Genomic DNA, 12732 nt, shown 5'->3' on the forward strand with positions numbered 1-12732 from the left:
TTAAAACGTTTAAACCCGCTGCAATTGTTTGCACCTGTCCTAAGTCCGGAATCTGATGTTCATTATTGTCGTTTGTTGATGTGGTTCATCAGTGTTTCTCGTTTCTGGTTTTTTATATAGATTAGACCGATGGTTTTCCCGATTGAATGCTTTTACACTTGTAATTTTTGGGGCCCTTTATAGCTTGCTGTTCGGTGTGAGCCAAGGCTCCGTGTTGAAGACCGTACTTTGACCTATATTGGTTTACTTTTATAAATTTTGACTTGGATGGAGAGTTGTCTCATTTGCACTCATACCACATCTTCTTATATCTATGAACAAGTAACTCTTTGTTTAATACGCAAGCAATTTAGATAAATAAAGCATCCCCTTTTTTGAAGATCGAACACTTCACTGCAAACAGTGTTGTTTTAGAAATTCATCCCTATATTTCTCGCAACCAAAAATTGGAAACACAAAAATATAAAATGAAGTTAGAGTTGATTTTAAAGGTCAACACATGAAAAAATAACATAGTTTGTATATATTTAATTATCAATACCATCTGTTCCCGGTATTTGGTAGGGTTCGTGTTGCTCGGTCTTTAGTTTTCTATGTTGCGTTTTGTGCACTGTTGTTTGTCTGTTTCTCTCTTTTTTTCTTTTTTATCCATGGCGTTGTCAGTTTATTTTCGACATATGAGTTTGAATGTCCCTTTGGTATCTTCCACCTCTCTTTTACCATAGAGTGGGGATATATTGCATTCAACTTGTCAAAAATATTTCCATCACACTTATTTAACTTATGTCGAAAGGTTGCTGTATAGCTTGTGTATACCCAATATCCATTTATCAAAATACATATATGTCGATATAACGAGCAAACATTGAATAAATGCATTGGTTTGAGTACATATGATGCGTTGTCCAGACACTTATTTTCCTCGTACTAATCAATCTAAATATACAGTGTATTACCATTGGCTTCATTGTGCACCTTCTTTTGTATTTGCGTATTGGTCGTCGGCTAAACACGCTGGTTTCATGCCAAAAACCAACAACCCTCGGGAATATGACTGCGCGATTTGATATTGTTTAAATTCATAATATCTTGTTACGGCCTACATAGAACAAGGTTGGTCTATATTTGCATCACTCTCTGAAGGTCAAGTTGTCTTCGTCAAGTACTCTAGTATTCTAAATAGTCAAATTACCAGCGTGGCAATATACTCTATACTGGTTTATAAAAAAAATGAATCAATCCAACGCTTTTGTCCATTTATTGAGGTACAACTAGACCCTTCCATTACATACAATTCTAAAGAAAACGAGACAGAACAAATGAACTGTTGAGAAACAGATAAATTTTCAAAATCACCATTGTTCTTTGTATTTGCTAAATCCTCGGAGCTTCCGTCCACGAGGCCCCCTACTAGGGCACTGCCCTGGACCTTCTGAGAGCCTTTAGCGTCCCCAGACCCCCCATCGACAAAATCGTGTGCATTGCACACAGAACCTAGCGACGTCACTATAAAGGACAAAATGAATTAGACCATATGCTCATGATAAAAGGAACCACAGTGACCAATAGCTGTTCATATTTTAGACTTAAATGGAAATCCATGTTTCATTAACCATCATACCATAATTCCTTATTTTTAAATCATTAAGGTATTCAGAAGATCACGACATCTTAATCATAACATTTGATGACAAGAGCTGAAGCATTGTATAAAAATATCTAATACAATGCCACTTTTAACTAAATCACTTCTTCTGTCGATTCTAGGGTTGTGTATGGAGTCATCGCTGACAACATTTTGCAACGGTAGTCTAGGTTCCATGGATATTTCAAACATTTTGATTATTTAACTAGTATTGTATAAGAATAGAAATAACAGAATTGTGTTTGATAAGTTACCAACTATCAATTTAGGATTTGACTGGTAACTATCTATTCTACCAGCTGTGCACAGCATAGCCTGGAAAACTTACATTGGGACTTTTTCAGATCCTTAATGGATAGAAGCAAGTCTTCAAAAACAGGTGCTTTATTCTTCAGGTATAGTCAAATAGTATTGTTTTAATATGCTCCATAGCTCAACCTGTATTTCATCCTCCATGACACTGTAAAGATTTGGGAAAGTGAGATTTTAACCAACATAAGGATATAAAAAAAATCAAATGTAAAATTTTACAGTCAACTCTAGTAGCTAAGCTTACTACCAAGACTATAAGTCTGCAACTACAAAGTGGTAGAAATCTTTATCAAAATAATTATTAAAATGAGCAAAATATGAATTCATATAGAAGCAGCTAATATTTCATGTGTTTCAAACCTATTTATGAGCTTTTTTTTGGTAAATTGAAATGAGGAAAAAAACATTCACTATGTCTCATCTATTTTTTTTTAAACTAGCCAACATTAGTTATACATTTGACTGAATGGAAGAACTGTGTATTACTCAGGAAAAATTGCTTAGAATTTCCCTTGTTTTAATCAATAATATCCTGCAATGGTATTCCCTATTCCTTCTTTAATGTTTTGTTTATGTGCTGTTTTAATCAATGATATCCTGCAATGGTATTCTCTATTCCTTCTTTAATGTTTTGTTTATGTGCTGTTTTGATCAATGATATCCTGCAATGGTATTCCCTATTCCTTCTTTAATGTTTTGTTTATGTGCTGTTTTGATCAATGATATCCTGGAATGGTATATTTCCTATTCCTTCTTTAATGTTTTGTTTATGTGCTGTTTAAATCAAAAATTCGTAAGGGCTCCTATTTATGAGCTTTTTTTTTGGTAAATTGAAATGAGGAAAATAACATTTACTATGTCTCATCTATTTTTTTTTAAACTAGCCAACATTAGTTATACATTTGAATGAATGGAAGAACTGTGTATTATTCAGGAAAAATTGATTAGAATTTCCCTTGTTTTAATCAATAATATCCTGCAATGGTAGTCCCTATTCCTTCTTTAATGTTTTGTTTATGTGCTGTTTTAATCAATGATATCCTGCAATGGTATTCCCTATTCCTTCTTTAATGTTTTGTTTATGTGCTGTTTTAATCAATGATATCCTGCAATGGTAGTCCCTATTCCTTCTTTAATGTTTTGTTTATGTGCTGTTTTAATCAATGATATCCTGCAATGGTATTCCCTATTCCTTCTTTAATGTTTTGTTTATGTGCTGTTTTAATCAATGATATCCTGCAATGGTATATTCCCTATTCCTTCTTTAATGTTTTGTTTATGTGCTGTTTTAATCAATGATATCCTGCAATGGTATTCCCTATTCCTTCTTTAATGTTTTGTTTATGTGCTTTTAATGTTTTGTTTATGTGCTGTTTTAATCTATGATATCATGCAATGGTATTATCTATTTCTTCTTTAATGTTTTGTTTATGTGCTGTTTTAATCAATGATATCATGCAATGGTAGTCCCTATTCCTGCTTTAATGTTTTGTGTATGTGCTGTTTTAATCAATGATATCATGCAATGGTATTCCCTATTCCTTCTTTAATGTTTTGTTTATGTGCTTTTAATGTTTTGTTTATGTGCTGTTTTAATCTATGATATCATGCAATGGTATTATCTATTTCTTCTTTAATGTTTTGTTAATGTGCTGTTTTAATCTATGATATCCTGCAATGGTATTCCCTATTCCTTCTTTAATGTTTTGTTTATGTGCTGTTTTAATCAATGATATCCTGCAATGGTATTCCCTATTCCTTCTTTAATGTTTTGTTTATGTGCTGTTTTAATCAATGATATCCTGCAATGGTATTCTCTATTCCTTCTTTAATGTTTTGTTTATGTGCTGTTTTAATCTATGATATCATGCAATGGTATTCCCTATTCCTTCGTTACTGTTTTGTTTATGTGCTGTTTTAATCAATGATATCCTGCAATGGTATTCCCTATTCCTTCTTTAATGTTTTGTTTATGTGCTTTTAATGTTTTGTTTATGTGCTGTTTTAATCTATGATATCATGCAATGGTATTATCTATTCCTTCTTTAATGTTTTGTTTATGTGCTGTTTTAATCAATGATATCCTGCAATGGTATTCTCTATTCCTTCTTTAATGTTTTGTTTATGTGCTGTTTTAATCTATGATATCATGCAATGGTATTCCCTATTCCTTCGTTACTGTTTTGTTTATGTGCTGTTTTAATCAATGATATCCTGCAATGGTATTCCCTATTCCTTCTTTAATGTTTTGTTTATGTGCTTTTAATGTTTTGTTTATGTGCTGTTTTAATCTATGAAATCCTGCAATGGTATTCCCTATTCCTTCTTTAATGTTTTGTGTATGTGCTGATTGTTCTGGATTATTCATTTCTGTCAGCTATAAAAATTCTTTCTTGAATTTTGTTTTGAAGGTTTTTTTTATGATCTTGGAGAATTTCTTTTCAGACTAACACTGAATAAAGAATTTGTTTCAGATTTTATTAGCATTATCATATAATTAAAATTGCCAAAAGTAACACATTTCTTTGAAAATTTAGTGGGGGATCCAGGGGTGGGGGTGTGTTTAAAAAAAATGTCCAAAATTTTTTGCTATATCTACAATTATAGGGAATTACTACCCCCATTCAAAAATCCTGGATCCACCCCTGTAATTGAAACTAATCTTGTAGAAGGGAGCAATCATAAAAACATGTAATTCATACAATGGTTCTTTATTCTTATTTCAGATAATGCACATATGTGTACATTGGCAATTTTAACTCATGTAATTTTCAGCTGATCTCTTTTACATATTAATTCAATGTGGATTTTATTTCACACATGAGATAATTAATGAAAGTTATATAAAATATTTCATATAATGTTAAATTCCTATGTTAGTAAACGAATGAACAGATTTCTACTGTTTAATAAACAGATCAAATAAAACCAAATTATTATTTAAAATTTTTGATTTGGAAGTCAGGTAAATGCTCACTTTTGATAAAAGCATGCAATTTTCATATAATAAAAAAGAATGTGTCCATAGTACACGGATGCCCCACTCACACTATCATATTCTATGTTCAGTGGACCGTGAAATTGGGGTCAAAACTCTAATTTGGCATTAAAATTAGAAAGATCATATCATAGAGAACATGTGTATGTTGATTGGACCTCAACTTCATCAGAAACTACCTTGACCAAAAACTTTAACCGGAAGAGGCACAGAAGGACAGACGAATGAACGGACGAATGGATGGATGAACGAACGGATGCACAGACTGAAAAACATAATGCTCCTAGGTGGGGCATAACAATTGTATGTGATACAAATAATGATCATTTCATATACATAGTATGATGGCATGAGTAATTTTACCTTCTACTGAATGTTTTATTCTTATCTTTAAATATTTTATAATTTATTATCGTAAAACTAAGGTATGTTTTTTTGAATTTTAATAATCTGATAATCTGATAAGCTTAATAAAACAAACAACAATATTTGATCTATCAAAAATCAACAAATTTATAAAAACAATATCTAAATCCGAAACTATAAATATTAATATTACATTGCTATAATAACAATTATCTGATTAAAGTTTTCACAGAGTAATTAATCATGTTCTTATGTATATACTCTCAAATATTCTCATATGAATTTAAGGTTAACAATGAAATATTTGAGATTTGGAAAATTCAGTTTAATTGGATAATAGCTGTAAAAATGTTTCTTTGGTTATACAAAAAGGGTACAGGGTTTCTTAGAATTATGGTCAAATATATTTGTTTTATATCAAGCATTTCTGGTATTTTTTTTTACTTTCAAATGATACCAATATATATATATTATATAAGAAATCAAGAAATTAAATTTGGAATTCTGAAATCTTATAAAAATATACACAAGACAATTACTCTCTAATCGAATCAAAATGTTGTTATTTTTAGCATAAACTAATAACCATCAATTCATGCAAACAACTACAGAACTATGATTTATTACATATATTATACTAAAGTCAAAAATACCTAAAAAGTACAAAAAAATCCCAAAAATGAAAAATTAAAAAAAAAACAAAAGAAAGGCAAACTAAAGAAGAGCAAAATTTTAATCTAAAAGGTTCGCTGGTGTAAATGTATGAAATGTGTAGTGAAAACATTACTTTTAACTATGTATATATATATATGTATACGAATTGATATAAACAAATGTGATATGCTTAAGAAAGCGTTATAAATTCTATATACATGTACTAAAAAGAATGTGAACAAATGATTAATAAGATACAAAAAAAAAAACACATTTCTCACAGATAATAGTTAGAGATTTCTTTACCAAGGTAACTGTGATCTAATATGTTAAGACCTGTCCGTGAATTATTCAAATAATCAGAATCCAAAGTTAAAATCTGATTTTAAGTTTCTTTAATCAAAACAGTCATGTAAAGACATCTTTAACTATTCACAATCACAATATTTTCAGACCCCCTCCCCCCTTTTTGTACTATGTTTTATACAAAGATGGTATCAGCAGTCAATGTTTTCAATTACCAATGAGTATTAAGTGAACCAAGTCAATACAGATACAACACTCCCTCAGTATCATGTAATCAATAAATATCCACATAATTTACTGTGTTTGTTTTATGAAAGGAATACTATGTCATAAAACTGAGTTGTACTAGCAAGTATTTATGGTTTGAAGTAGTGAAAAAGAGGTTACCCTTCCTTTCAGCATGAATCAATATGTATAATGGAAGAAAAATCGAGTTATACAATATTAGTGTTGTAAAAAAAAAAAAAAAATTTCACATTTTAAAATAATTTGCACCTTTCTGGTGAATTAGAAGTTATCCACACTCATACTTGCGTAATTAACCTCTGTAAAAAATAAAGCAAAATCCACATTTCTCTGAGTGAAACTTTGTAATAGAACAATCAAACTTCATAAATGTTTACAGCCAAGTGAAAATTATAGGGTCATGTCAAAATTCTCTTCATGTCACTGCAAGGCAAGAATCTTCACCTGTCCACAGATTGTGTAACACAAGAGTAAATCTTAATATATACAATATCTTCATACTGTTAAGGTTTTGTAATGAACATTGGCACATATGATTATTAAAATGGTTTTTACTATTTTGTCATACAAACAATCAATATCATATTTTTCATTAGACAAAAACAAAAACCACATAACTGGCACATACTTTTAATACATGGAAATATGAATTATCATTTCTGACTTCTGATAAACATTTTTGCAACTGAAACATATGCAAATGGGTATTACTGAATAAAAACTTAAATAACTAAGATCAACCTATTGTTTCTAAACTATACATAAGCTGAACTGATTTGTGCTGGTATTATTTTTACCAACACATTAAATCATAGTATAACTGAATTTATTTCGACAACACAAGAGACTTTAAGAACATTTAATTCTTTGTAGCATAACTTATATTTTGAGGAACCCTATATACCTATCACTAATTACTTGTTTTAAGATTTTCTATGGTCCTACAAAATTTTCAATGAATCAAAAGTTTCACTGTTGATAAAAACTATTTCAAATGTAATAAATATCTGGCTGATATACATTGTAAATATCAAATTCTAATAGTCAAAATACATAAAAAGAAAGATATACTAAATACATATAGTATGTGGTATTATAATATCATTAAACTTTACCCTCTTATAAAAAACTATTTTGAGGATTATTTTCTATAACTATTACACTCTATTACACCACCACAAGAATAAACAGCTGCCCCATGAGCGCATGATACGCCCGTCATCTTGTGTGTGAATTTTTATGTAATAAGCATAAATAGTTTCTGACATACAGCGTGACATGCAAACCCCTTTTTTTTTTACAAAAAACTCAATATCTCTAAAATAAAATTTTGAATCAAAACCAAAAATTATACAGATCTTTAGATTAATATAACAAAGAAGTGTGTAAAATTTTAAGCAATAATCATAAATCGTTTTTGAGATACGGCGCGACATGTGAAAAACCCCTCCCCCTTTTTTAACAAAATACTCAATATCTCTAAAATAAAACTTTGAATCATCACCAAAATGTATACAGATCTTAAGAATCATATAACTAAGAAGTGTGTAAAGTTTTAAGCAATAATCATAAATTATTTTTGAGATACGGCGCGACATGTGAAAAAAAACACACACCTGTTTTAGTTACTAAGTCTCGTAACTCAAAAGGTTTTGATCTTATTTTCACCAAAAAGTATACAGATCGTTTGACCATCATAAGAAACAACTATGTAAAGTTTCATGAAATTTGGATAAGTCATTATCAAGTTACGGTGCAACATGTTTACGCCAGACAGACAGACGGACAGATGGACGGACACCGGACATTTGTATACCATAATGCGTCCCGTCAAAAATTGACGGGCGTATAAAAATGAGCAATCTAACATGGAATAGTTTTCAGACAGACATATAATAGTAAGTAATATATTTTGAACATGTATACAAATGATTTATTCCCTGTAACTTGATGATTCAGCAGTCAATATATCATATAATATCTGATCAGGTTTTTTTATAAATTTATATGAATATGTTTAAACTGCTTTCTTTATTTCAAATGGTTTATGCTAAATATTATATTTGAGAAGCAAATTAAGAGCTAACCCTCAATTATATGCAGAGATATGTCATATTCATTTGACTTTATCCAACCATGATTGATTGATTGATTACTGGTGTTTAACGCCACCTTTAGCCCACTTGGATATATCATGGAGGCCATCAGAGTAATCGGAAAGAACCATTAATTTTTCCAACCATACATAAAAAATCCTATATGTAATAAAAGTGCCATAACTTCGGCAACCCCAAACAACACAATCATACTTTCTTTTTGTAAGAAAGGGACATAACTCTTCAGAGTGTATTCTTGACTCCACTATATCCGAACCATAACCTGTATTCTACATTTCATGATGCAAACAAGAGATGGCCTGGAGATATTTCAGTTCATATCATCATTAAGTAAAAATGTGATAGACTAACAGAGAAGACGACAATAAATAAATCTTCTTTTTTTTTAAAGTGGTTGAACAAATAAAGTTTTAAGGTTTAAAAAAATGTATGAAAGACCTAAGAAGGAAGAAAAACACTGAATGAAATAAATTGTAAATTAGTAATAAATAAATTATGATAATGAGTAAGTTGAATATTCATCATGATAATGATAAGCCATATATAAACATGTGCCACATGATAACAGATTATAAATGTCACATGATAACAGACTATAAATGTCACATGATCACCAGCTTGCATCTATTCTCTTTGCTGCTTCTTGTAAAAATGATTTATGGCTAGCATACAGGTTTATAGCACTATTACAATCCATCCATTGAACAGCCATTGCATCATCCCCTAAAATAGAAATGTCCCATGTTACTTTCCATAATAATAAAAACAGGTTTTGGTAATTCATCTTAAAAAGACAGCAGGCATAATAAAATTAAAATTCTTAAAATTGGAGGGAAAAAAAGATTAATATACAAATTGTACAAAGATGTTAAATTATGTGTTAAGTATAGTTTGGTAAGAATATTAGAGTATGGAAAAGTACGCATAATTTTATCTTTTATTGTGAGTTAGGAAGGTTTCCTATTGAAATATTCGTATAGATGAGAATGGTTATAGACCTTATCGCTATTTTGAAATCAGCGCTGGTTGACCCGAGAATCTGCGCCACTTGAACTTTTTGACATCATACAACAATCACTTTTCCATTGTGGCTTCAGATATTTTCTATTCTGACGTCAAAATTTTACGGGAACCTTTGTAATGTCCAGTAATGGGGGACAAATAGCGATAAGGTGTATGCATGTTTCATGTTTCATATTTTATGTTATTTGGTGACTACCTCAATGATGTTTATATTACTACTAGTTGATTACTGTAAATTCAGAAATTATTGTTAGATTTTTATTTTTTGCAAATAATGCAACTAGGTGAAAATTGCAAAAATGTGCATTCTGATATATCTGGTACAAAAATTTGTATGATACATTTCCTGAAATTACAATAATTAATCTCTCATTTTTGGTCAGTCTTCAAAAATCGCAAATATAAAAGTACACAATAATTTCTGAATTTACAGTAAACTGCCAAATTCTTAATCTCATATATTTACCTGCATGTAAATTAAACTGTCCTACTTTGGTGCCATCATGGTCATGGAAATGATATGCTGTAGTTTCCATCCAGGCGTTGTCTGTATTTCTAGGGTCATCTACATAACCCTCGTAAACCTGAAACAGAGAATTGGTAGAATTATAACCCATTGGCTCTAGATGCTCATTATTCGTGTAAACTTAAATTATGGTCACACATTAGATGTCTTTCGTGTCTTTGGATTGCTGTCTTCTAGAATGAACAAATCATCTTAACCGTCTCCAAAAATTTACTTATACATTTATATTTTTTACAACCTCTAAAATTCTTAAATTTTGAGAGGTCAAAACATGCCTTAATAATATTGTTCTGGTTTGCTAATACTTTTAAAATTAAATTCAACCTTTTATTTCAAAACTTACACAAAGAAATCTTACTAGTCACAAATGTTAAGTAACTGTGGATGCCTTAAAAATTGCTCCCTTGAGACTTGTAAATGAGAAGTATTTTGAAGAGTACAGAAAAATGAGATTTAAATTGTACATGAAATTATACTTACAGAACGGTACGTTAGAAAAGACAACTATTAATAACAGACAATTAAAAACATTATTAGAGCAATTATGTCAAGTGAAATTCAAGAAAAGAAGACTTTTTTTCTTATAATATTTACTAAAGTAAAATAAAATGTCCAAGAGATGTAACTCTACCTCCAAAATAATTACCTGTACCAGTAAAAAAAAAAACAAAAAAAACCACTTGTATAAGTACCATCCCTGACTGACTGTTTCTTAAATGTATAACTCCTGACAGGCTGTTTGTACAACAATCACCCACATCCATATAGTTAACATACAAATCAAGGGCAACAATCACCCACATCCATACAGTTAACATACAAATCAAGGGCAACAATCACCCACATCCATATAGTTAACATACAAATCAAGGGCAACAATCACCCCCATCCATACAGTTAACATACAAATCAAGGGCAACAATCACCCACATCCATACAGTTAACATTCAAATCAAGGGCAACAATCACCCACATCCATACAGTTAACATACAAATCAAAAGCAACAATCATCCCATCCATAGTTAACATACAAATCAAGGGCAACAATCACCCACATCCATACAGTTAACATACAAATCAAGGGCAACAATCACCCACATACATACAGTTAACATACAAATCAAGGGCAACAATCACCCACATCCATATAGTTAACATACAAATCAGGGGCAACTATCACCCACAACCATACAGTTAACATACAAATCAAGGGCAACAATCTACCCGTCCATATAGTTAACATTCAAATCAAGGGCAACAATCACCCACATCCATATAGTTAACTTACAAATCAGGGGCAACAATCACCCCATCCATATAGTTAACATACAAATCAAGGGCAACAATCACCCACATCCATACAGTTAACATACAAATCAGGGGCAACAATCACCCACATCCATACAGTTAACATACAAATCAAGGGCAACAATCACCCACATCCATAGTTAACATACAAATCAGGGGAAACAATCACCCACATCCATACAGTTAACATACAAATCAAGGGTAACAATCACCCACATCCATACAGTTAAAATACAAATCAAGGGAAACAATCAACCACATCCATACAGTTAACATACAAATCAGGGGCAACAATCACCCACATCCATATAGTTAACATACAAATCAAGGGCAACAATCACCCACATCCATATAGTTAACATACAAATCAGGGGCAACAATCACCCACATCCATATAGTTAACATACAAATCAAGGGCAACAATCACCCAATCCATATAGTAAACATACAAATTAAGGGCAACAATCACCCACATCCATACAGTTTACATACAAATCAGGGGCAACAATCACCCCATCCATATAGTTAACATACAAATCAAGGGCAACAATCACCCAATCCATATACAATGTAGTAAACATACAAATCAGGGGCAACAATCACCCCATCCATACAGTTAACATACAAATCAGGGGCAACAATCACCCCATCCATATAGTTAACATACAAATCAGGGGTAACAATCATCTACATCCATACAGTTAACATACAAATCAGGGGCAACAATCACCCACATCCATACAGTTAACATACAAATCAACGGCAACAATTACATTAGATGGTAAACTCTGTTTTTCATACAGATCTTTAGAGTGACAATTGCATTGTTTATAATATTCTTCTGTTGATAAGTGGATCAAACTTTTAATTTTGACTCAAGAAAAAGACTGCAACCCCTCAAGGCAAGGTTTGACGGTTCATGTCCTTTTTAATCACAAAACTATCTAAGTATTTATACATCTTTTAGTTTCCTAACATTTTGCTCTGAGTGTTCCCCATGTCCCTTATGATGGTAATAAAGAAAACAAATGATGCACATTTCACGTTTACTTCTGGTATGCATAGTGTAGACCCCAAGGGTCTGGAAACGGTCATATTTGCCAGTCATGTCCTAAACTGAAAGTATTTGTCCTAAATGAGTAATTGGGATTTAGGACAAATTTCATTTTTTAACAGAAATAATTTCGGTCATTTCATTGACTCAATGTTTGAAATCGGATTTCTTAATCG

The 12732-nt window shown here is 31.1% G+C and overlaps 1 protein-coding gene across 3 annotated transcripts in view; it reads right to left on the reverse strand.

The window, feature by feature from the left end:
* Positions 1-5381: 5381 nt before the first annotated feature.
* Positions 5382-12732, reverse strand: part of LOC127712456 (ADP-ribose pyrophosphatase, mitochondrial-like) — a 40533-nt gene continuing 33182 nt past the window's right edge. For all 3 annotated transcript variants that reach the window (XM_052218896.1, XM_052218895.1, XM_052218893.1), the window contains exons 7-8: positions 10134-10251; positions 5382-9367 (exon numbers count right to left, since the gene is read on the reverse strand). In XM_052218896.1, the coding sequence (XP_052074856.1) occupies positions 9255-9367; positions 10134-10251 (231 nt within the window). In that variant the 3' untranslated portion in view covers positions 5382-9254. The remainder of the gene's footprint in view (positions 9368-10133; positions 10252-12732) is intronic.

This window comes from Mytilus californianus, unplaced genomic scaffold (assembly GCF_021869535.1).
Source record: "Mytilus californianus isolate M0D057914Y unplaced genomic scaffold, xbMytCali1.0.p SCAF_8, whole genome shotgun sequence".
In the NCBI taxonomy this organism is placed as follows: domain Eukaryota; kingdom Metazoa; phylum Mollusca; class Bivalvia; order Mytilida; family Mytilidae; genus Mytilus; species Mytilus californianus.